Source organism: Acomys russatus, chromosome 11 (assembly GCF_903995435.1).
Source record: "Acomys russatus chromosome 11, mAcoRus1.1, whole genome shotgun sequence".
Lineage (NCBI taxonomy): Eukaryota > Metazoa > Chordata > Mammalia > Rodentia > Muridae > Acomys > Acomys russatus.
The window spans coordinates 810001-835972 of record NC_067147.1 but is presented as its reverse complement, the minus strand read 5'-3'; the positions used below and the strand labels follow the sequence as shown (position 1 = coordinate 835972).

The 25972-nt window shown below is 44.7% G+C and overlaps 1 protein-coding gene across 1 annotated transcript in view; it reads right to left on the bottom strand.

The window, feature by feature from the left end:
- The window catches only part of Tgfbrap1 (transforming growth factor beta receptor associated protein 1), a 44727-nt gene that overhangs the window by 5015 nt on the left and 13740 nt on the right, over window positions 1–25972 (bottom strand). Inside the window, exons 2-10 of the mRNA XM_051152693.1 lie at window positions 22096–22797; window positions 16060–16254; window positions 14646–14800; window positions 9634–9716; window positions 6980–7321; window positions 5227–5284; window positions 4000–4143; window positions 2225–2371; window positions 1357–1516 (exon numbers count right to left, since the gene is read on the bottom strand). Coding sequence (XP_051008650.1) covers window positions 1357–1516; window positions 2225–2371; window positions 4000–4143; window positions 5227–5284; window positions 6980–7321; window positions 9634–9716; window positions 14646–14800; window positions 16060–16254; window positions 22096–22797 — 1986 coding nt within the window. The remainder of the gene's footprint in view (window positions 1–1356; window positions 1517–2224; window positions 2372–3999; window positions 4144–5226; window positions 5285–6979; window positions 7322–9633; window positions 9717–14645; window positions 14801–16059; window positions 16255–22095; window positions 22798–25972) is intronic.

Sequence of the window (25972 nt, the reverse complement as noted above, 5' to 3'; positions counted from 1 at the left end):
GAGGGAGGAATGGGAGAATACAAGGGATGAGCTAACAACTGAGATGTAATTTGAATAAATTAATAATAAAAAAAGGGAAAAAAAACTGAAGGTACACTCCTGCTAATGTTCAGGAAAGAGGTGAATCTGGTCTCAAAAGGCCCTTAACATCACCGGAGCCCTGGCTCCTGGTCTGCAATTATCATACCAGCATTCCATCTTCCCAGTACGGAATCTTATGACTAACACACAGGGGAGTAACTGTCCCTTTGTGACTTCCGGGGGCAGGGGGTACGGACCAGAATCAATACCCTCCTGGAAAGACCACCACCCCCACCTCCGAATCCTCTGCAGCGTTTTCAAGTAACCTTACACTACATATTTGAGATCACCTTTGGAGGACTTAGGATACAGTGAAATGGGGGTGACAGTAATGCTACATTTATGCTAAATAATTTCAAATCAGTTGGCTGACTCTGCATACACAGAACCTATGGACAGAATTCAAATATCCACTTTACTGTAAAATCTATGCTCAACCCCTCTATTCCAATTTAAAATATGCTTCCTTGAAAGGCACATGGTTCAGGGCATTAAAAGAACCCAATTGTATTATCTACCTAGTCTCTGGGCTGCAAACCTAAACTTTTCTTTTGTTGGCCCTGTAGTTAGGCTTCCAGGAGGGCACAGCCCAGGGGCAGTGTCAGTCCTGATGAAGGCTGAGTCTCACTGCCAAGGTCATTGGTCCTATGGGCTGTGAATTAGGGGAGAACACAAGATCTTTCCCCACTGCAAGGGGATATTTCCAGGACAACTCTGAGTCCAGTGCCAAGGTTAATACTAAATAATAGGCACTGGTACCTGCAGCATGGCCACCATGGGCTGCTCCTCAGGCCTGATGCCTGAGGCAGCTATTACCAGCCTGGGGGTAAAGGGCTGGCTGTACAGCCTGTGTCAAGTGCAGCAGCAGGCACAGGTGCCACAGCGCACATGCATCTCCATTCTCTTCACAATGGAATGTTAGCAAATAATTACTAAGAGGCTGCCATATTACGGCACAGACCAAAGTACAGAGGAGAAGGGAGCTACACAGCTTCTATGCTCAGACTATGACATGCCCCTTAAGGGGCTTAAGCATAACAGATCTTGGGACATTGGGGGACTCCAGGGATACTGAGTGATGAAAGTACTGAAGTCATTAGAAGGTGAATCATGAATTCTGGTGTTTTAACGCTCAATCAAAAACTCAACAGTAGAGCTCTGAGGAAAGGAACTCAAGGAAGGACCCTATGAGACCCAAATATTGCCTCTGGGACAATGGCTTCCTGCTTCAGCCTCCTGCTTCAGTCTCTCGCTGGATGCAAAGTTTATACTTACCTTTCAACAAGTGGACTCGGTACAGGTCAGACTTCTGGAGCAGCCTCCGGAGTTTGGCCTGAGTCTCAGTGGCTTCTGTGTCCTTGCCTCCGGTGGGTACCCTCTGCCGCAGCACTTCTTCCAGGTAGAGGATGGCCAGGTGGGTGTGGTACTCTTCTTTCTGTAAGAATCAGGGACAAACAAGACACAGTGTTTACATGAGGGAGGCTAGGACAGATGCTCGAACAGAGTGGACAGGACACCCACAGGGACTGGAAACGTGCCAGGAACCCAAGCGCAGAAGGATTGTTCCAGTGGTGTTGCTATAGTTTGGATGCTGAATGTGCCCCCAAAGCCAATATGTTAAAGGCCTGGTCACCATGGGACTGCTGCTGGGGATGAGAGTAACTTGGAAGCAATGTGGCCAAGGGGAAGGGGTGGGACCACAGCAGGGACATAGGAACCTCTGCTCTGCCCTCTTGACTTTCTGGCCACCACACTGCCTTCTTCTGCTGAAATGCTTCCTCATAAAGAAGGGAACAACTTGTCGCAGACTGAAACCTCTGCTCTTCTGAAGTTACTTGCCCTGAGTGTTTTATCCTAACGATGGGGACGTATGAAGGGGATGCTCTTTATTCTGGGAGGCAAAGGCTTTCCGTATTCTATAAATGACGGAGAAGTGGAGCTGTCATGAGACGGGAGATAAGACATCTACCTCTAATCCCCCTGGGTTTCTGTCACAAAGGCTCATACTCATTCCCTCAGAGAAGCAGCAAAACAGACTGAGTGAACATGGACCAGACCTGCCCAAAAGTGACAGTGAGGTTCCCTGCCCTAAACTGTTGGTGACGTCACAGCCACAGACCTCAGTCCAGCGCAGAATGCTCACCTGCAGTCTTCTGTCGATAACAAGATGCTCCAGATACTTAACCAGGGCTTTCGGATATTTTTTAAGGCAACTAATAATGTCATCTGGATTAAAGGTAGTCTGCTGCTGCTCATCCAGAGGTCTCTTGGTGAAAACTTGAACTCCAATCTGTAGAGAGAGCAGCAATTCAGTTTTCTTCATCTTTCTTTTGGTCACTTAACATTCATGGTTTGGCTAAAATCATCATTCAGAATATGCTGACGTATTGAACAGGTACAGCAGCTTCTCATATGCACACTTATCTAAAAAATATAGAGAAAAGGGGGCTGGAGAGATGGCTCAGAGGTTAAGAGCACTGTCTGCTCTTCCAGAGGTCCCGAGTTCAATTCCCAGCAACCACATGGTGGCTCACAACCATCTATAATGAGATCTGGTGCCCTCTTCTGGTGGGCAGGCACATATGCAAGCAGAACACTGTATACATAATAAATGAATCTTTAAAAAGAAATATATATAGAGAGAAAGAGAGAGAGAAAGGGGGGGGGTGGAGAGAGAGAGAGAGAGAGAGAGAGAGAGAGAGAAAGAGAGAGAGGGTTCAGCAAAAAAGTCCCAGGAAAGCGCAAAGGCCCAACACAAACAGGACAGAGGAAGGCTCTAAGAGACTCCCCTACACTGTGTCTGGAAAGTTCACCTGTGAAGCACTCACTGGAAACAGGCTTTGACAACCATGGGACAAACACTAGCACTATTAAGATTATTCCAAATGGAGACTGTGCCTTGCAAAGATTAAGCAGGAAAATCCAGAAATTATGAAAATTCATAGTGTGCTCTTGATTCTGAACACAGTCTGGCTGGTAGATGATTTACTGTGCTTGGCTAGTCTACCATCTGAACCTGTGCTCCCTGGAGAGCTTGCAGGCTGCCTTTCGATGCCTGTCACGGGGAGCACGCAAACCCATTCTGCTGTCTGAGGAATCTCTAAGAAGGGTGTTACACCTCGGGTTCCTCTGGGCACTTGCAAATACAGAATCTCTGTGTGTTTGGCTGTAGTTTCTCTGTTAGTGGAAAGAATCTAAACCTTTCCTGTGCACTGTGACCCCTTTGAAGGTTGCATATCAGATATCCTGCACATTATATGCTTACATTGTAATCTGTAACAGTAGGAAACTAGAGTTATGAAGCAGCAATGAAATAATTGTATGGTTGGGGGTCACCACAACATGAGGACCTGTATTAAAGGATCACAGCGTTAGGAAGGTTGAGAACCACTGGGCTAGAGACAAGCGCTGCTTTTTCACTATTATCCTGTCTCAGCCTCCAAGATAAGCCAGGCCATGTTCTTGACGCTTCATACTCTGCGTCCATAGCCTCAGAGCAGGAGTGATGGAAACAGCTGGGAACAACGGTCTTCCTAAAATGGCCCGGGCCGGAGGTCACTCTTTGTAAGGGGCTAGTCTGGGCAAGGCAACAACCCGCTCCCATCCCAGAAAACAAAACGCAGATGTCTGTTCCCTGGCAAGTCAAGAGGAAACTGTAAGAGTGTTTTCAGAATACCAGGAGCGTGGGAAGGCTAGGCTGCTTGTATTTCTATGAGAGGCCTCTACAGAGAGAAGGCTCTGCAGAGACCTCAGCAGCAGACAGTGACATTTGCTTTTGCTCAAAGGAAGGTTTTTAAAAGGGCACAAAGTCAACAGGAGGAGGATAAACGTAGTCTTTTCCCTTTCCACCGCAAGTCGAGGGGCTTTCATGCCTTTTTAGCAGCCATTCCGAAGAGAACGCATTCATGGAACACAAACCTCCTCACTGTTCTGCAAGAGCCAGTCAGCATGCGTCCACACCAGCTCTTGGTCTAGGCAGTGGGTAAGAAAGTCAACGATGTACTCGTACAGGTCTGAGCGCGTGGGGTCCTGGATGTCCCCATTGGCAATGCTCACCCACAGCTGAAGGAGGAGAAACCAAACAATTTTAAATCCAGAATGCATATATCTTGTAGAATTAGCTTAGACAACGTTTGTTTTCTTATGTGGTCTCATAAGACTTTCAAACATACAGGATGAGCCATCCCTCACATGGAAATCTAAAATCTGAACATCCGCAAACATGTTGACCGTGCAGCTCGCACGCCAGGGTTTCAGACTGGGTGGCCAACTGGGGTGGCTCCAGCTGCCTACGTACGCACCGCTTCCAAATCCGATACTCTGAAATCCAAAACAATTCTGGTCCTGCGCATTTTGAATAAAGGATGATATAGTACAGAAAGCTATAAGTTCTTAAATAAGTTTTAATGTTTTTGAGAAATAATCTAAAAACCCAAGTGTGCCAAATCTGATTTTTTAAAATTTGAGATGATGCTAGAAGTAGAAAATTCCATACATCAAATTTTGTAACGAGCACAGACTTATAAAAAGTATTGTATAAATATACTTTCACGCTATTTGTGTAAGACACAAGTAAAATTTAGTTTAGACTTGGGTCTTATGTCCAAGACATCTCATTTTGTATATGCAAACGCTGCAAAATATAAAATAATGTGCAATCCAAAACAGTGGTGATCCCCTCAACTGAAACTAATTAGGATGCTCAATGCATAGTAGTTTTTTCCAGAACTGACTTCATGAATTAAATAATTAAATCAAAGTTCCACTGAAACGTGTTACTTTTGAAAACAGTATTATTTTTGTTTTCTGCAGAAAACATCCCATCAGGTAAAAGTGTTTTCTATGGATTGGTGAGGTTTTAAAAAGTAACACAAAATTATAGGTTATTTGCCCTAAAAGAACACTAAAATGCTTTATCTTTTTATTTACTTGTGCATGTATGCGTGTGTATGCATGTGTGTGTGTGTGTGTGTGTGTGCGCGCGCGTGTGTATGAGCGTGGGAGCCGGTGTGCTTCAGTGTACATGTGGAGGTCTGAGAACAACTTTCAAACTCTCAGGCTCAAACTCATGGTGTCCAGCTTTGCAGGGCAGGCTCTTTACCTCCTCAGTGACCTGGCTAGCCCCCAGAATCCTTCTGAACTCACCTGGACTGCAGAGGCATCCTGTTTATTGTAATGATAAAGCAGTCCTAGTGCAAAATACCTGGAAGAGAAAATGGTGGCAAAGATAAGCAAGGACATGGCATACAGTCTGAAACACGCACAGTTCATGCTCCCATGGTCTTCCTCCCACTCAGCAGATGACCCTGGAGGGCTCAGGTCCGTCCCTTAGAGAGACACTGCTTGAGATACTTAAATGTTAGCTGGAGCCTTCTCTTTCAAATCTCTGGGAACTTTACACGACTTTTTATAGACACAACATCCTGAGTCCGTACCACCAGGTGTCAGTGTGCACTGGACTGGAAACCAAACAGGCTGAGTAGCTCTAATCTGAAATATGCCATGAAACTTTAAGGGCAAACTAGATGATCAAAAAAGCTTAGGGTAGTGTGCAGGTGTGTGTGCGTGCGTGCATGCGTGTGTGTGTGTGTGTGTGTGTGTGTGTGTGTGTGTGTGTGTGTGTGTGTGTGTGTACACTCTGCATGGTGCTGCAGCGGGGGGTGGGGGGTGGGGGGACTGGAGGCATGTTCCAGCAGAAGCCAGTGGTTACCCTCAGGCATCTTCCTCCATCATTCTCCACTGTTTATTGATGTGGGGGTCTCTCGCTGAACCTGAAACCCACCAGTCTGGGCAGGCTAGGAGCCAACAGGCCCCAGGCAGGCGCCACATGTGCCAGCTTTGGTGTGGGTTCTGGAGTTTAAGCTGCAGTCCTTATGCATGTGTAGCGAATGCTTTATTCACCGAGCCCTCTCTCTACACTGTTTCAGGTGTTGAAGCACATTAGATTTTAGGGTTTCAGATTAGGAAACCATTGAAGAATACAAAAAGATTCCAAAATCCAAAAAACTCTTAATTTTAAAACTCTTCTGTCCAGGCATTTTTGGTTAAGAGCTATGCAAGCTACACCACCATTCCATGTATTCAATATAAGCTAAAGAAAGAGCCACCATTGCCAAGGAATCCCATGACACCTCAGGAACCAAATGGGAACTGGCATGGTGGCCTCATATCTTTATCAATCTTTTTCCACTTTAAATTCTAAACCATGATGTCTGGAGAGGCAGTTAAGCAGAGGATCCAAAGTCAGTTCCCAGCAGTTCCCATATTGGGCAGCTCAGTACCTATTAACTCCAGGTCTGGGGATCAATAACCTCTTTTGCCTTCTGTGGGCATCTGCACAAACCCACACAGAAACACATACACATACAAATGTGAAAATAATCTTTTTAAAAAATTCACATATAAAACCCCAAGGAGCTGCCAGCCCTAAGCACTGGTCCCTGTGCATTCACTGCCCACGGACTTGGGGCTGCCTACTAGCTGGTAGGCATAATGAAGGTGGCTCAAACATGATCAAAAAGATCAAAAGGCTCAGTTATTAGTTTGGATGCCTATCTAACCATGGTTGTGAGTAGCTCAATAGCACTATTACTACCAAGTAGAATCTTGTAAGTATAAGTCCTGGTCTTGCTGCATTTACTGACAAAGCTCACAGTAATTCACAGAGTCCTCTCCAACCTGAAGAACAGGGACACAGAGCGAATTCCTCCAAGGCCCCTCAGAGCAGAGAACATCTGAGGTCTGTTTGGTGCCTGCTGTCACAATGACCTCCTGGTGATCCCAATTCTCATCCAACAGCAAGGCTAGCTGAGTGAGTCACAGCATCCTCTCAAGAGGCCTCATGGTGTGCAAGAGCACTGGAAAGGAAACCTCCCCACGCGGGGCTGAGGACACTCACTTTCTGTGCTTCTCTAGCCAGGCAGCACTGTCCGTCAACACGCAGAAGTTCTCAGTGACCAGGAGGTCAAGGAGGCTGTCATGGTCAGCCTCTGCATACAGCTTGAGCAAGGCCGTGTCAATGTCTTCCTTGTAGCCATTTGCTACCTCTGTGCAGCGGACTTCATTCAGGTAGCTCATGAGGAAGCGCTTGCACTTGGCCATCTTCTCCTGGTCACCTTGTGTCAGTTGGTTGAGGTCTGCATACTCATGAAGAGGAGGGTGAGACCGGGTGAAGGAAGAGGAGGTGGGCAACAGGAAGGGGTAGAGAGAGATCAGCTCCCGGACATCCAGCTGGCTGCTTCTGCAATTACAGTGTCAAACTAAATGAAGCAAAAAAAAAAAAAAAAAAAAAAAAAAAAAGAGAGAGAGAGAGAGAGAGAGCACACATAGGCACACTAACAACACTGGAGGGCAGTGGCTAGAGGCACATGTTAATGGGGTGAGTGCGTCCAAGTGACCATCTTGATTTGCTAGTGCCAATGAAACACTACCAAACATGGTTCCAAAAAGAGCAGAGGAGACAATGGTGAGGAACATATAGATGATTGTGGGGTGAGACATTAAGATATCTGTACTGTGAGGAAAGTCCAATGAGCCCTGGGATTCCTCAGCCAAGAAAGAACCATGCCAAGAACAATGTGGTGCCAATCTGAGCCAGGACAAAAAGCATCTTCCTGATGCTAAATCCCAAACATAGTGTTCAGTGGTGCTTGAATAAAGGACTTTATCCTACCCTGGGTCGTGCTACTACTAACATCTAGTAGGTAGAATCTAGGGCTGAACACCCTACAGTGTACCAGACAGCCCTGCCCCAACACACTCACAATAAAGCACCATCAGGCCTAAGAGCCGAGAGGGCCACAGTCAAGACACTGAGGCCTGTAGGAGAGTCCCTGGTACAGGAAACTTCTGCTCACTGCTTAAGATCCAGGGTGAATCTGGTGGAGGAAGATGCCTCTTCAGGAATACATAAGCTCATACAGCTCTTCAGAAGCAGGGGCCCGCTCATGCCCTTGTGCCCCTCATTCTACTACTTAGGCCAAGTTTGCTAAATGAGACAAAGACAGCCTGAGGATCTCCAGAGGAAGACACAGAGCTTGGGACCATACATGAGCAACATGTGGGTTTTCTCATAGCTGCCAACTGTGATGAGCTGGCACAGTTATGGGGTGGAGCCTGAGGTCAAGTGAGACCATACAGTGAGAAACTCCGCAAAGCAGTACATGCCACAGAAGAAGAAGGGCAAGGCCAATCACCCTGTAAGAGAAGCTTCTTACCCATACGTCAGTTGTCAGTGACACTGTGACAAGATGAGCAGCCACCAGCCTCATGCTGTGCTGCTGAAGCATGAGAACCTCATCCTGATGACTGACAGGCTCAGCTTCTGCTCTCTCAGCAGAACAGGAAACTTTTCTAGGCATGAATTTACGGACATTCATCTGCTATCTTAGACTGACCCACAGGAAGATGCATTAGAATGCACATATGATGTGGAAGTCAAGAGCTACGAGGGCAACACAAGATGGGAGCTGAGGTGCACGTGAGTAAGGGATCTACTTAAACTGCGGACAGCCAGTCTTTCAAGGAGCAGATGGCGGCAGCAACTGGACTGGCCTAGATAAAAGCACCACTGGGAATCACTCCTCAAGAAATTACTTCTTCCTTCAGAAACCTGTTCTTTACACCCCATGTTGAGGCAGGGGTGTATCTGCTGTGTGTGCCAGTACATGCTTGATGCATAAAGAGTCATTCTTCAGAAAGCCACCAGAGAGGGCCCTGCTAAGTACCCCGAAAAGCACATGGTCTATACAGAGCTTCCTATACATGTTGTTTGCTAGGAAGCTCTAGACTACAGAATGTTCTAGTGAACACTGTGCTTTAGGATACTTAAATACTATGATCACAGCAGGGAGATGCTGAGCAAGTCTGTGAGTAACCACGGTCTCAGGAATGCACTGATGAGACCAAATGACAGACACAAGGGCAGGTGTGATGACAAAGGTGTGACTCCTACGTATATGGGTAAGGAAAACCAAGAGTAGGAGAGATTGTGAGAAGGCAAATGAACAAAAGAAAAGGAGAGAAAACAAAAGAGAGAACGAATTCCTGTACAGGCCCACAGGAGAACCTTACAACCACAGAACCAATTGGAATGGCAGACAATTATCTTCCTCAACGTAACTCACTTCCTGAGTGGGCCAACTGGGTGGGATAAAACATCTTGGAAGTCCATGAGATGATAAAAAGGGTTTATAAGTTTTCCCCAAGGTACTTGCTTTCTCCAAACTCAGCTTATAGTGAAATCCCTGGAGAGGAGGCAGCAAGAATACATGCTTCTCAGAACCCACACTTCTAACAATCCCAGTCAAGAAACCTATTGCCCTGGTACCTTCAAGGACTCTCCTTAGCTTGTCAACTCAGGAGTCGGGACAGCGTGACTACTAAGTGCAGGAACCCTTCAAAGATGTGGGCTACCACAAACAGCCCTGACCATCCTACCTGCATCTTCATCTGGTTGTGCCACAACTCCCCCTTGATATTACACAGATGATGGAGGTTCCCAGGATGGGGGGCACACTGAGTGACAGTCCTGCTACCAACACTTCAAATTACCTGAAGAGCTCCTTGGCTTCCAGGAACTGGAGTTGTGCAAACTGTATAAAGCCTGCCTGCTGCAGAATCCTCCTGTACATTACCTGTAGGGAAATGGGATCAGTCATCTCGTAGACACCTTAAAACCATCAGCAAAGGGGCAGGCTGCATTTGTCATCCACATCCCAATTTATTATAGTCCAAGGAGATAAAAAGTTACTAGTTAAAGAAAAATAAAATGTACTTGAATATATATAGTTATCTGGAGACTCACAGTATCAACATATGTTCAAATACTTTACATACAACAGAATTGTATCCCATAGAATCTATGTACATCATTCTACATGCTTTAAGTCACGTCTGGATTATCTGTATTACATAGCAAGATGTAAATCTAATATAAACAGTTTTTATATAATGTAGTTTAGGGAATAATGTCCAAGAAAACAGTCTGCACATTTTTGGTACAAATGCAAATCTTTCTTCTTGTGGTGCATGCAGGGAAGTGCGAGCTGAACACAAGACAACACACATAGGCACCTATGCACACATATGTATATACACAGAAGCATGCATATACATGTACACACACACATACAATGTGCACTCACACAGACAGACATCCTCATAGATTTGATTCTATGAACCTATAATATACCGCTTCATCTCTGTTCTCAACCTGCCAGGCTTTTGTGACCACTTCAGTCTCTGGCTGCATAGGTGGAGAGCAACAACCTCAGGTGTTCTGGCCTGTTCTTCCACACTCCTCTGGAAGTGACTTTGCAGGAGTATGTCTCCTAGCATCCCTCAGACACAAGGCTAGTCAAACATATGCTGAGGATGTGCTGTGTGCCCTGTCTCCTAGAGATATGTGGCTCATATTGAAACAGGATGTCTAAAGTTCTTGCAGTGAATTATCAGCTCACCTGTACATGGACCACTGCAACCCAACGTAACTGATCTGCAGGACTCTTCCATTCTTGTAACACCCAGAAATAACAGCATATACGCATTTGGGCTAGAGAGATGGCTCAGTGGCTAAGAGCACTGGCTGCTCTTCTAGAGGACCAGGCTTGACTCCCAATATCCACATGGCAGCTCACACTGTCTATAACTCCAGTTCCAGGGGATTGACACCCTCACACAGACATACATGCAGGCAGAACATCAATGTACATAAAATTAAATAAGTAATTAAAAGAAAAGGCTGGGTGGTGATCTCAGAAATTGGGACACAGAGGCAAGCAGATCTCCTGGTTCAAGGCCAGACTGGCTGACATTGTGAGTTCCAGGACAGCCAGGGTTACACGGAGAAACCCCATACCAAAAAACAAACACAACACAACAAAACAAAAACAAAGAACACCACGCACTGCAGAAGCACCAGTCCTTTCCTCTCTTCTCTCACTGCCCACTTCTGAGCTCTGTTAAAGTTTGTCTAAAATGGTTTCTGGACCCACCTGGTTGCTTGTTCTTCTGTATGCCAACAGCATCATCCTGGCACTCTGTCCCCCAGTATTCACCTTTCTCTTTGGTGCTAATGCTTTTCCTTCTAACCTAGAATGCCAAGAGGTCCTTGAATATAGGGTATGCCCATTACTTACCTGAACACCGAGCCACCAATTTATCAATTCTATCCCATACACTCAGAGATTGTTGATCTTAAGGACTCTCTGGTCTGCTTTTGTATCACTCACTGCCCCAGTTTTAAAGATGGGAAATTCTATTTAGAGATAAATTTCTACCTCAAAGTGACTAAAATAACAAATGGTTGAGCCATGATCTAAAACCAGACTTCATCAACACATTCTATTGTGTTGTTTTTAGAAAAATCTTGTTCTCTGAAATCAACTTTAAAAAGTTTTCCAATTTTGTGTGTGTGTGTGTGTGTGTGTGTGTGTGTGTGTGTGTTTATATACACACATGTATATGAAATCATTTGGATTGCTGGGGATCAAACAGAAGTCCTTGTGAATGCTAGACAAGTGTTCTGCTACTGAGCTACACCCTAGTTCACCATGGTTTAAGGAGCTCTGCAAGCACACCAACAGTTCCTTCACAGGTGTTGGGATCAGCACAAGCACACCAACAGTTCCTTCGGGGTGTTGGGATCAGCACAAGCATACCAACAGTTCCTTCACAGGTGTTGGGATCAGCACAAGCACATGAACAGTTCCTTCACCGGTGTTGGGATCAGCACAAATAAACCAACAGTTCCTTCACGGGTGTTAGGATCAGCACAAGCACACCAACAGTTCCTACACGGGTGTTGGGATCAGCACAAGCACACCAACAGTTCCTTCACGGGTTTTGGGATCAGCACAAGCACACCAACAGTTTCTTCACGGGTTTTGGGATCAGCACACTGCTTACACTGCCGGTCTCCCTTCTCTCCATCTACCTTTTTCTACTCTGGAAACAGCCATTTCTGGCCCAACAACTGACTATCCTACCTTGTAATAAGCAGAAAACAAAGTCCTGCTGCCCAAGATGCAGTTCTATTTCTGGAAGTAGAAATAATACGAGTCATCCTTGCAGCAAAAGGATTAAAAGGATCCTCAAGTGTAGGAGAATTCTTAGCCATATCCAGGCTTGCCTCAGAGAAATCAGTGACAGTAGTGTCTTTGTAAGGCCATCAGATTCAAGTGCCATCCCTGTGTCACAGTGTCCTCCCACCTCTCCACCCCCATCCCCAGGAGGGAGACAGAACTACCAAAACCTTCACAAGCTGCCATTCATCAGGATGCTGAAGTGTGAATGAGTCCTCAAAGTTACCTCCAAGTTCATGGTAACAGCATTTGGAGGTGCAGTGCCTGTGATGCAGTTAGGGTGGGATGAGCTCAGAGCCAGCACACTTATTCTCACCATGGGATGCTGTGGGGTTGGCACGTGTGAGTTGGACATGGGCAACATGAGCTGTCATAGATGCGTCCGGAAAAGAGGATGGGACCAGTTAATGAAGCACTTCACCTGAACAATGATGCATCTTTGGAAATCATGGCACATGTATGGGACGACAGACAGACAGACAGACAGACAGACAGACACACACACACACACACAGACACACACACACACACACACACACACACACACACACGGCTCACGGAAGATAACACCCACATAACAAGAGAGTTGAACTTGCAGCATTATAGGGAGAAGGCAAGGATCAGATCGACACATAGCAGGGTGGAAAGCAAGAAAACTCATGTCATCTCATCAGGCATTGGCTATGCACCTCTGCTCTCAGAGAGGGAAAAAAACCTCAGACATAGAACATTGAAAATGTCCGTAAGAAAATGCTGTATAATCTGAGTGCAGTGCGTATGCTGATGCTTGTACAAGGACATGATAACTGTTCAACAGCAACTAGACACAGTCCCATGGCTGCACACTACCCATGCAGCTCCTTTTCACTCTGCCACAGCCCTCCTTGACTGCATTGTGTGAACAAGTGAGGTATGAGAGCACCCTGCTGTCAGGAGCTTTGTGCCTTTGTGTTTGCTGCCCCCTGCTGAATGCCAATAGGTCAGTGCTACTCCAGCAAGTTAGGAGCAGGGATAAGAACTTACACACAGAGACCTCTCCTTCCAAATCCCTAAACCATCGTGACACGGGTTCTTTTCATTCCCCGGCAGAAGCTGCCTTTGCTTTCTGAGGCAACTTACATCCAAACATATATTTTTCAGCCACAGCACCAGTCATGGGTAAATTCTGACTGGCTTTAGTTTCTAAGAACCGTTAGTGATTGATTCAGATGATAATAGAAAATGTCTATACACCATTGTAGTTGTGGTTTGTGGAGTCTTGTTTTTACTCTTTTTGCAGCATGAGGGATGAACCCAAAGCCTCACCCATGCTAGGCAAGTGACGGATGCCACTTTTACTTTGTGACAGGGTTACCCTAAAATCCCAGGCTAGCACTGAGTTCACTCTGTATCTCAGCTAGGCCTTGGACTTGAGGTCCTTTCACCTCAGGCTTTACAGGTCTATGCCTCCAGGTTAAGCTAACATGTTTTAACACTCTCAAATATGTAGGGTGCCCTTCACGACCCATCCAATCACGTAGGAGTGTTAGGGAATGTGATTGATATTGATTGTATTTATCATAACAATAGCATTTAAAGTTAATATTTCTTCAGTGCACCGCGTGTTTCCTCCTGGCCAGGTGTAGTGATCTGTGCTTGTGGTTCCTATCGTGGAAAGCTGATGTTTTCTAAGGGAATGACATGACTGAGCTCCTGCAATGAGAGGTACTTTATTCACTTTGTGGGTACAGCATTGCCTACAGATGATGAAAACAAAACCAGCCCAAAAAAACCAGACTGGGTCCCACCCCACCCCCATACCTTTGGACATTGTGACATGATAACATGTGATCTACAAATGGATTGTAAATGTGTTTATAGCTATCCTGGATGTATGTGGCCCCTGCTGTCTACAGGAAGAACACACATGCAAATTAACTCAATCCCACCTCAACAAATACAAACTAAAATCAGAGAGAAGTTGGCCTGACCTAACCCCTCCACTTTATAAGAATCCTGGTCATAGCTGGGTGTGGTGGGACACACCTTTAATCCCAGCACTCAGGAAGCAAATGCAGGCAGATCTCCGTGAGTGCAAGGCCACCTGATATACAAAGCGACAGACGGGCCTGTTACACAGAGAAACCCAAAACCAAACCAAAAAAAAAAAAAAAAAAAAAAAAGTTAAGGAAAAAAAAAGAAAGAAAGTATCATGTTCACAACTGCTCTCAGACTGAAGAAGGGAGTTGATCTCAAATATAGCCTAGTATATCAAATAAGAAACTGGCAAGCTGGCCTTCCCACGGTCAGCTGTGCAGTCTCAGTTAAGCAATCTGGGTGCTCTGCAACCTGCCTCCTTACCTATAGATCACGAGATGTGTGGCGGGCACAATAGCTTGTGCATGGTCTTATGCAGAGCGAGCCAGATGAGTGTGGTTAAATCTGAGTGCTTTCTAGCTTGCTCTTACAGGCATGCTTTCTCGTGACCAGTTAATTACCAACCTGAAATTTCTCTTTTGGAATGTTCCTCCGGGCTCCTTTTGCCAAGACCAAAGCCTCCTCCACTCTCCGGTTTGCTAACAGATCCTGTATTTGTTTTTCCAGAGGTAATGGAACCAAGATGTAAACTCCTTTACTTGTGGCAACAATCACTCTTCCTGAGGGAAGAAAAGAAAAATGTTAGCATTGTTGGAAAAGGAAAAGCATTGTCTCCCTCAACACATCACTGCTTTCCCGATCCTGGCCCCTTCTCTGACCTGCTAATCATTCCCCCAGCTTTTCCAATACCATTCCACACGAATTATGGAAGGATGCTGCCCTTTCTGCCACCTGCACTGACAGATGTTGGGAAGGGTAAACTTTAATGTCACACTGCTTAAGAATAAAATGTGCTCTTTATCCCCTTTCTATGTGAAAGTGCCCGCTGATTTTGAAACCTGTGAAGAGACAACATGACATAGGGTCCAGTGAAGCTGCAGAGCTCCATCTTGGAACATCATCAAAACCAAAACCGCACTGAAAATCGTTTCCTTGCAAAGTTGGTTTATGTAAACAAAGACGTTAATGCAGTGTTTTGAGCTACGAAGTACTCCATGCTTCCCTCCGCCCATACACCACTCAGTCTTTCTGCTCACTTCCTGATTTCACTATCATCCTGCCAGCTTTCTTTGTCCTTCACTGTAACCCTTGTACCCAAGACTCCTCAACCTGTGGGTCGCACATCTTTGGGGGTGACCAGCCCTTTCAAAGGGTTTGTCTAAGACCATTTGAAGATGCAGATATTTACATTACAACTCATAACAGTAGCAAAATTACAGTTATGGAGGAGTGATGAAAATAATTTTATGGCTGGAGGACAGTCGCCACATGAGGGGCTGTATTATAGGAGCACAGCATCAGGAAAGTTTCTTCCTTCCTTCCCTCTTTCCTTCCTTTTTTAAGACAGGGTTTCTCTGTGTAGCCTTGGCTGATCTGGACTTGCTTTGGAGATCAGGCTGTCTTTGAACTCAGAGATCTGCCTACTTCTGCCTCCCCAAGTGCTGGAATTACAGGCATGAGCAAGACTTCTTTCTTTTATTTTTGCGCGCGCGCGTGTGTGTGTGTGTGTGTGTGTGTGTATGTGTGTGTGAGAGTGAGAGAGAGAGTGTGTGTGTGTGTGTGTGTGTGTATGTGTGTGTGTGTGTGTGTGTTACAAATAAACAGGGGCCCACATACAGCTGTGAGAAGCCTGGTGTGGGTACTGGGACCCAATCCTAGGTCCTCTGCAAGAGTACCAAGAACATTTAACTACTAAGCCATTTCTCCAGCTCTGTTATTAGCCTTCCTTCAGCATAAGCCCCAGCTCCTAATGGGTCCTCAGTAACATTAACTGTAGGAAGACTACAGAAAATGTTAAGATTTCTATTTCAACAGCTACCTTCAAAGTCCTGTAGGATGTGACCTTCCTTAAAGGGCAGGGTCTGTTTCTGTTGCTGATCCAGCATGCTGTGGACTGTGATGAATTCGTCATCGAGCGCTATGACGTACGGGAAGCAAACAGCTGCTCCAATCACATTCTCTGACCAGTGCACAGGAGCACGCTGAGAAATCCCGGCCACAGTGGCAAACATGCCTAGAAAAATAGAAAGAAAGTATCTTCAAATAACTATGTGGTATTTTTTGCCATAGAAATGACTGGATGGAATGTAACTTGCTCACCCAATTCTCCTACAGGTTTGCATTTTTAAAACAATAGAATATACTCATGTGCAAAGAACTATGTATGACTTTATCACTGTGAAGAGAACCATCTTATTCAGAACGCATATTATATCTGCTTCTAATTGCAAATTTTAAAATGTGGGCATGTTCAGCACACAGGAGAAAACTACTTAGACAGTGTCACAAGCTTTCTTCCATATCCCCTCCTCCATCCAGCTTACCTCTACGCTTCAGCTGTTTTTCACACATACTTGGTCAACATTTCTACTGTCCATGCGCTACATGCTAGACACTCCACGAAGTGTCCTATGAGAAGCTGGCTAGGCTTAGAGTTGAGGTCTGAGCACTGATGACTGATTTTACCCTTTATTGTTGAGAGCATGTATAAGCTGTAAGAACACGCACGCTGCACCACAGAGAACTGAGTTTTGTTTCAAGACAGGCTGCTGTGACGCCTTTGCCCAAAATAAGCTTGTGCCCATTATGTGTACTGTACACAAGTCACTGACTTTGGGGATTACTGAGGAGAATATTTTGACCAAGGTGTGTCAATCCATTTTAACATCAGCTTTTTAAAAATTCACACTGTTGCTTCCAAAATGATTAGATACCACTGAAGCAATCAAGTGACTTCAGTTATATAACATGGGGTGGGAGGATAGGGAAGTATAAAGTAGAGGGGGTGGGGGGGGGGAGAAACACATCGCTTTGGGCCACTCCTGAGGTAGCACACCCAGCAGGAGCATGAAGCAGGACAAGGTCACTCACTGCATGAGCCAGGAAGCAAACCCAGAGAAGTGGGGAGGGAGGAACCCACCTGAAGGACTTTCCTCCAGAGTCTACCACCCCAGCAGTGGTTCTCAACCTGTGGGTCATGACCCCTTTAGGGTGCCTGTTCAAGGATCCTTTCATGAGGGTTAGCTAAGACCATTGGAAAACAGATATTTACATTATGCTTTATAACAGTAGCAAAATTATTCTTATAAAGTAGCAACAAAATAATTTTATGGTTGAGGGTCACCACAAGATGAGGAACTGTATTAAAGGGTTGAAACATTAGGAAGGTTGAGAACCACTGATCTAGAGAATCTACCATTTTCCAATGATCACTCTAGAGATTAATACTCTAACACAGGGAACCTCCAGGGACACACACATTCTGCTCGTAGCAAACAGTAACGCCAAGTATACAAAACAGCTAAAATGCTGAGGAAGCTATGCACAGCTATGAAGAAGACAAAGCTGGGGAGATTAGTACTGTCATTGGAATCAACCAAAGAGGCCAAAAGGGAGAAGAAATGAATGGCAGAGCTGGTAATGCGATGTCACCTCTGCCAAAACAGAAAAATACAAGCTGGCAAGGGATGAGAGTGGAGCCACCCCAGGGATTCTGCTGAATTCTGGGTGAAACAGCCATGCTCAAAGCAATGAGACCCCATAATAGCATGGATACCCCCAACACTGTCAGTCAGGGTCACTGCACTTACCTTCTCATGCAGTGGTCCTGGCTAATGTTTCTGACATAAAGAGGGCAGAAACCAGGTGCTAAGAACCACAGCTTCTGCAATTTCACGGGAATGAAGAAGCAGAGCCCTAACTGGCAAATGAGGTTAAGTCAAGCCAGAAGAGCATCTCTAGGAAGAGGGGCACTAGCTATTGCTAATGTGCACCAGCATCCAAGCAGGCAATGAAGTGTGTTGCTTTTATACTACTACTGTAGGAGCCAAACTGTTATAAGTACAAAACCTAAGGGATTTGGTGAAAAGGGCACGGCACACCAACTTTTGCACACCAACTTTTACAACCACTCATTTTGGCCATGCCCCTCCTAAGTTCAAGCCCACCTGTGATCTAAGCTCAAACTGGAGAAAAGCCCACATAACACAAAGAGCAACTGAATTATTTACGTTGTCGGAGAAGCACCATCAGGGGTGTGGTAAAAGTATTATAAAGTTTGGTTAACTTGCCTTACAAAAGGTCAAGTGTGATCTCTTATGAAGAAAGTGGTCACAAGTTACACTCAAGGAGAAAGGCAGAAGGAAAACAAATTAGGTGTCATGCTGAAAGGCACATTTACACTCTTGATAGTAATTTGCTTGAACTCTTAATTTCTGGAGCCATATAATGATGTTTTTGCAGAATCTGTTAGCTACATAAGGCATAGGTAAGAGACCTTAAGAATAATCTTTCTATTTGCTTACAAGCAGAAGAACAACTGATTCATTTAGCATGACGCTCATGGAGCTGACACATAGTAAAGTTGGGGGGAAGTGCACCCAAAGTATGACTGTCATTTCCCTTTAACATAACAGAATAACCAAGAGAGGAACTTGGAACTCTCTGACACTTTCCCTGTGAAGCCTTCAGAGGCAGAGCAGCCAGGGCTACACCAGAGGACAGACTCTTCTCCATGTGTATCAGAAAGTGAGTGTCTTTTAAAGGCAGTCACAAAGTCAGAAGGGAAGGGTTCTGCCAACAGTCACATAAAAAACCACAGAAACTGAATTGGTTCTCTATATGCTAAGACAGGAGACCACATAGGTAATATCAGAAAATGTAGATGCCTTTGCCTATAATCTGAAAGACAGGGACATCTCCATAAAGTAATACTTAAAAAGCCAACACACTGGATTATATAGAACTTTGTGGAAAGAGATTTCAGAAGGCAAAAATTAGAAACAAACACCTAAAAGGTAAATAGCAGACATGTTGGTGTCTCAAATATATAAAGAATACCAAACAAGTCCAGTGGTGACAGAAAGTTTGGGATGGGGGTTTGGTCCAATGAGTGGCAGGACATGTGCTTGGCACAAATGAAGCCCTGAGTTCTTTCCTAGCAAAGAGAAAGAAAATAGATAGATAGATAGATAGATAGATAGATAGATAGATAGATAATAAATAAGCCAGACTGAAAACATACAGGACAGGTAATCTCTACAAACCTAAAGAAGCACAATAGACTCTTAAACAGAAGGAATTCTCAACCTGCTCACAGGTAAAGTGCCACACTACCACAGACACTAAGTTCCTGGCAGTATACTCTGTTGGCCAAACCTGGGGAAAAGCACTGGCCATCTGTCACCAGAGAGAATATAAAATAACCCTAACAGAGGGAGACATGGTAATATCCAGCTTAGCTCACATACACTTATGCTCTCACTCAGCTGTTCTAGAAAGCTCTGCTATAAATCTGCTAGGGGGGAAGAAAGCTAATCTGAAAACAACAAACAAACAAACAAACAAATCAATGGTTACCTAAGGGAGGAGGCTACACGTATCAGGATACAGGCTAGATCCTCTGTGGGGCTCTAGCTCAGGAGTGCTTGCAGGAGGGTGCAGAGAAGGGAACCATGGTGTGGTGGAAAGGTGACAGTAAGGTGCAGAAGAATGGGCCCTAACATGATCTTATGATGCAGCTATCCTAAAAGGTGGATGTCCTAGCACTGTCCATCGACAGGACCTAGGGAAATGGACAAGAGCCCGAGCACCCAGACCATGCTCTGTAAGCAGCAGGGCTCTGGGGAGGAGTGGCTTGACACCAGATCTGGTGCAGGGATACACGAGATGTGACACTATCAGATTTCTGGAGACACAGCAAAGTAGTTCTGGGATCTACAACATAAGCTCACAGCAAGCATCAATGGAACCTCCACACCACAAATGTTTTAAAGGACCCTTGAGTTTACAATAAGGCTCATTTAAAAATACCCCGAGAAGATAGGAGGGACTTTACCATCTCACCCTGACTTAATACAGAGTGCCTGGGAGACACAGAGTTTTTGAGGAGAAAGTTTGCTTTGCATTTCCAGTGATATATGAGGGGAAGAACAGATACAAATACAATGTTGCTCATTGTCAGGCTAATGATGCCGTTGGCCTAGGTCATTACCAGCATTGTCTTCACAAAAAGGGACAAAGGTATGCAAACTCCTGACAGGCCCCCACACTATGAAGTTCCTTATTTCCCTCACAAAGCAAGCACAAGAACACCTTAAGTCTCCTAATTATCTACTTGCAGTGAACAGAGGTCTGTGTGGTCAGGCTGGCATGTTTAACCACTCTATGGGGATAAAACTATCAAAAATCCAGAGTGTAGGAAACCATCCAACTTCTTCAGCAAAGGAAAAAGGGAAAGTGAGGGAAAAGTAAGAGAGAGGGAAGGAAGTAAAGAAAAGTAAAATGTAACAAATCTATCAGCCAATTACCATGGTTCATACAATTACAGAAAGGCAGTGATTGCATCCAGAGCCATGGATGGAACAGAGGGCAAGAAAACTGAAAGCACAAGAAGTCACAAAACCACGCAGATATTTAAATATTTGTGTCCGTTTACATTATATATGATTAAATAGGAGGAATATAATGTCCCTAAGTGCATTTGATAGTATTTTGAATATTTAACATCATTGTGGATTTTCATTTACATACATGTATCTATAACTTTGAATCATATTAAAGTATTTACAGATTAACTGCTAAGATGTCTAGAGTTACTTCAAAATAAGAAATGGGGAGAAGGGGCTGGAGAGATGGCTCAGAGGTTAGGAGCATTGGCTGCTCTTCCAAAGGTCCTGAGTTCAATTCCCAGCAACTGCTGAGATCTGGTGTCTTCTTCTGGCTTTGGCATGCAGGCAGAACACTGTACACATAATAAATAAATAAATCTTTAAAAAAAAAAAAAAAAGAAATGGGGAGAAGACAGGTATACAAAGGGACTGACAAGACAGAGGCCAGGAAACTGACATCACATTGGTTTCTTTATGCCACGTTCATGTTCATTATATAAGTGTGTGTGTTTGTGTGTGTGTGTGTTTATATTAGTCTATATAGATACACATATATACGTAGTAGCCAATCTATATATACACACATACATATGCATACACCACACACACATATACACATGTACATATATGTGCTTTCCATTAAAAAAAAATCATTGTTTTAGAGCACAGGACATTGGAAACAAGCATTTTCTTCTTCTATCAAGCCATGAATAGACCTGGAAGTATCAAATATAGAATACACCATCCGTCAAATAAAAGCAGCCACTCTGAAAGGCCACATTTTATGGTATGTATTAGAACCATATTAACGTATGATTCTAATACACATTCCAGCACCAACTGTCAACACAGTACAAGGCTAGTGGCCACCAGGAGGTGGGATGAGGTGCAAGATGGGTGGCTAGGTGAAGCCTAAGGAATTTTAAGGTAGTGAAAGCAATTTGTATGATACCACAGCACTGGTTACAAGTCATTAAACATTTGTACAGACCTGTCAAATGTATATCACTAAGAATGAGCCCTAATATGAGTCCGAACTCTTATTAATGAGGTATTAATCAGGTCCACTGACCATATCTAAAATATCACATTGGTGGGAAAGGGTGACACCACATTCACAATCTGATAGAGTTTCGGCACACATTGGACTTGAGGAGCTGCTATGACCTGGCCACACATTTCCAATGCTGCCAGGCACTCATATGAGTACTATCATGTGTCACATGTCACCTGGTCTACAGTAAATGCGTGTGATTACTATGCCCCCTAGTGGCATTGTAGTCCTCTTAACCGACCAACAGATACAATGACAAAATCACCTAATGGTGTGTTTCTTAGAACCCTATTATTAAGTGACATACTTCACTGTGGAACCCTCATTCTCCCACTGCTAAGTGTATGCAGAAGCCATAAGACAGCAGGCAGAATATAGGTGCCAAGAGCAGCAACACCCCAGCCCTCCTCACCCAAGCCTCCTGGGCCAGCCAGCAGGAACTCCTGTCTGCCTATTCTTTTGACAATGGGTGGCTTCTCCTCGCTGCAGTAGGGAAACAGGTCCTGGGAAAGGCCTGTGCTGTAGTTGAGGATGATGTACTGGGTAGTCAGGGCCAGGCACAGGAAGTAGCCATCCACAGCCACAGCAAGAGGCTGCTCTGGGGTGGACACTTCCTTGACAATCTGTACTCGGTCCTCATACACCAGAAACATTTGGACGGTCCTGCGCTTCACCGAGATGATGCACACTTCCACGCAGAAAGGGTCCCCATTCACAGGGTTCTCGTTCACTGCAAATGTTGTAGCCCCTTTGATGCGGGCTCCGGAGGGGACTGGCTCCAGGTTCAGCATGTTAACCAGGGTGATGGAGTTGTCACAGAGCACCAGCAGCCTATTAAGAGCTGAGGCCGCACACAGCTCGTTTACAGGCTTCTTGAAGCCCAGGTGTCTGTGCAGCTGTTTGGTGGCAATGAACGTAGCTGTCCCTGTAGGCATGGTCTTTTCCTCCAGCAAGAAGTGGTAAATGAAGCAGTCATTGGTGCCAACATAGAGATTCCTGCCACAGCACTCCACACATTCGATGCTGATGTGCTCTTTGTCACCCATCAGCAGCTCCCGTTCCACGGCAGAGACCAAGGTGAAGGCCTTGATGTTCATCATGTCTACTGGGTGATCTGTGGGAAGATGATAGAAAGTTCTAGTCTTAGAGGAAGAAGGAAGAAGCAGAAACTAGAAGCTGCAATAAAGATGCACTGAACCCCAACTCATCATTTCAGCTAAAGAACCTAACACCATGTGAAAACAGAAAGAAAAAGGGTTTCCATGTCCTGCCTCAGTACGCAGCTGGGGAGCTGGGGATGCTGGGAAAGAGTCCACACATGGTGGGCTTAGGATGGTTTGCCCTTCCACTCATTCCCAACAGAACTGAACGTTCCACAGAATATTCTCCATTGTTCCTGGGAGACATACCATAGATAGAACACACACACACACACACCATGAGGGGACACACCTCCAAAAGAGGCAGTAAGATACTGCTGAATCCCTTTGTGCTCCTTTCTGAGGCATGCTCCAGCTCACACTTGCCTCTAGGAAGAAGCACATTCACACAAAGCAGAAAAGGCACACCTCAATCTCCAGTCTTTCAGGTGGTTTGTGAGCAGGTCACTGGTATGACAGCCACTGAGTAGCCTCACTGGAAGAAAAGCACCCAGGGCTTCCTAATTTCTCCTCTGACAAAGACTCTGGTTTTACATTCCAGTGTCAGAAGCTGCAGAACCACAAAGCAGCCTCCCTGGCTTCTCAATGGCAGGAAGGCAGCTGCCATAGCACAACCTCTAACTCCTGTGCGGGGAGGGCATCAGCCGCTTTAGAGTGAACATGAGGGCTGACAGAGATCATGATCAGGACAATGCAAGGAGATGCCTCCGTCACTTCAAGCTACCCAGAGACAGAATAGGATAACTTTATGAGAAATTAATCCTGATTCTTTGGCACATTTCAATGAAGGTTAGAAGTCCTCAGGGAAAGTGAGGAGTCCCAAAATGTTTCTGATGCCTTTTGACTCAAAGATTCTAGAGTGTCACAATTTTGTACTGCCTCTTTCAGAGGTGTAGCCCTCACGTGTGTGTGTGTGTGTGTGTGTGTATGTGTGTGTGTGTGTGTTTTCTATCTGTGGCGTGTCTCCCAGGAACAACGGAGAATAGTTGTAGTGGGACAAAGACATTTAGCTTTTCTGGTCTGGGTCTCCACATCTGTAAAATGAATGTATTAACAGCAGCCCTATTTCACAAGACTGAGGTAAAGTAAATATGCTCAGGTAAAGTGTTTACTTCCTGGCACATAGTACTCGGAAGGTGTTCATTTCGGCATGTGGGCTAACCCATTCCCTTCTTTGTTGGCATAATGTTTTTGTGGACTGTGTATAGTTTACCCTTATTCATTCAAATGCTGATTTCTCTACTCCACTCTCTGTTTTCAATCTGAACATTGCGTTGTGATGTTTATTCTAAGTATCTCCTGTCTCAAGTTTGTGCAAACATGTCACCATTTGATCTTTATATTATCAGTAAAAACCAACTAACCAATGCTGAGCAATAACGGAGAGTAGGGTGGGACATCCTGTTCCAGTGAGGGGAGGAGAAAGGAAGGAGAAGATGGAGCCATGAGGAGAAGATGAGAAACATCAGGAGAAATGAACTGAGCCTAAGAGATAATTTAAAAGCAAGTATAATGTGGGAAATGAGAATGGGAGGAAACTATACTAGCATGGAGGTTTAGGATGGAGTAATTATTGTGCAGCATTGTGCTTTACACTAATTAAATAGATCCTAGAGTCTCTGTGTGGTTATTTGGGTATGCAGCTGGTTAAGGAGTAACTGCTCACATTCGTAAGATAATAATTCAATATTAAATATTAATAATCATTCAATACCTCTCCTGCTCTCAGCCCCCCAATCTGCTTTATTTCCTAACCCAGACTCAAAGAAAGGAAACACTACCATGTTCTGTTCTCAAATATGGCTACCTCACTGACCTACTAAAGGGCAGAGGGGAGACAGGCAAGAATCAACACAGGGTACACATTGTTAGTGCATACCTGCAATCCAACACATTCAGGAGGGCAGAGGTGGATGACCATGAGTTCAAAGCCAGCCAGGGCTACATAGGAGGATCCTATCTCATAAAACAAAACACAAGAGCAGGGGAGGGAAAGAAAGGGGGGCTGTTTTCTCCTGGCCCCATGATGCATGTGTAACCCCAGCCACTGGGGTTAGCTATGGTGGTAAGATCACACATCAAGGCCTGTCTGTCTCTAGGCCACAGGACTTTCTCAGAGCCCCAGGGACAGCTAGAGGAGGAATCTATAAAGACCTCTGCAATAATTTCTGAGACACACAACTTTCTCTCCCTTTTTAAAAAACAGCACCGTCTATTTGTCAAGACCAAATAAAATTACTAGAACTCACCTAGACAACTTTCTCATTTAAATGCTAATGAGTAAATCACAGATATTGAAATGTGGGCTTGGAGACATCTAAGCCTGTAAAAGCTGAAATAATACAAAATATGTCTTCCTTCATTGGTTGATCAATCAGGGCTGTCTTTTAAAATGGCAGGATAAAGTGAGTCTGCCACTTAAAATATGAATTGTATCTCATGCGTTTTGGAAAAAACAGAGAAGCAAGCTCTGAGCACCTACAGTCACCCTCCTCTTATTTAACTTCATAAAGCAGGTTGTATATAATTCTAGTCTGTTTTCCCTCAGCATAGAGAGAAAACTATACACATTGTGGTGAAGAGCATCATGCAAAGCCAAAAACCTCCTGTTTAGTGAAGAGAGTGAGCAAGAAAGAAGGGGTGGGGTGGGGGTGGAAATAGCATTATAAGGCAAGCACTGCCTTGTGAAAAAGCTATTAATTCTATATCACTTAAAAACAAATGCAGTACTGTCTCATTATCGGCCAGCTCAAGTCTTGCTGATGGCAAATTTCTTCACAGATATCTTTAAATAAAATTTTAAAATGAGAGGACTGGAGAGGTGGCTCAATGGTTAAGAGCACTGGCCGCTCTTCCAGAGGAGCCAGGTTCAATTCCCAGCACCCACATGACAACTAACAACCATCTACAGCTCCAGTTTCAGGGAATCTGATGAGCTCTTCCGGTCTTCCTGAGCACCAGGCATCTCATGGTACATAGACATACATGGAGGCAAAACCCTCATATACAAAATTATACCAAATTTTTTAAAAATTAAAAGCCGGCTCTTTTCCTTCCATGTTGCTATTTGAGGCAGGGTCTCTCGTAGGCCCCTTAGTCTTGAACCCTGAGCCTCCTCCTTCCAATCCC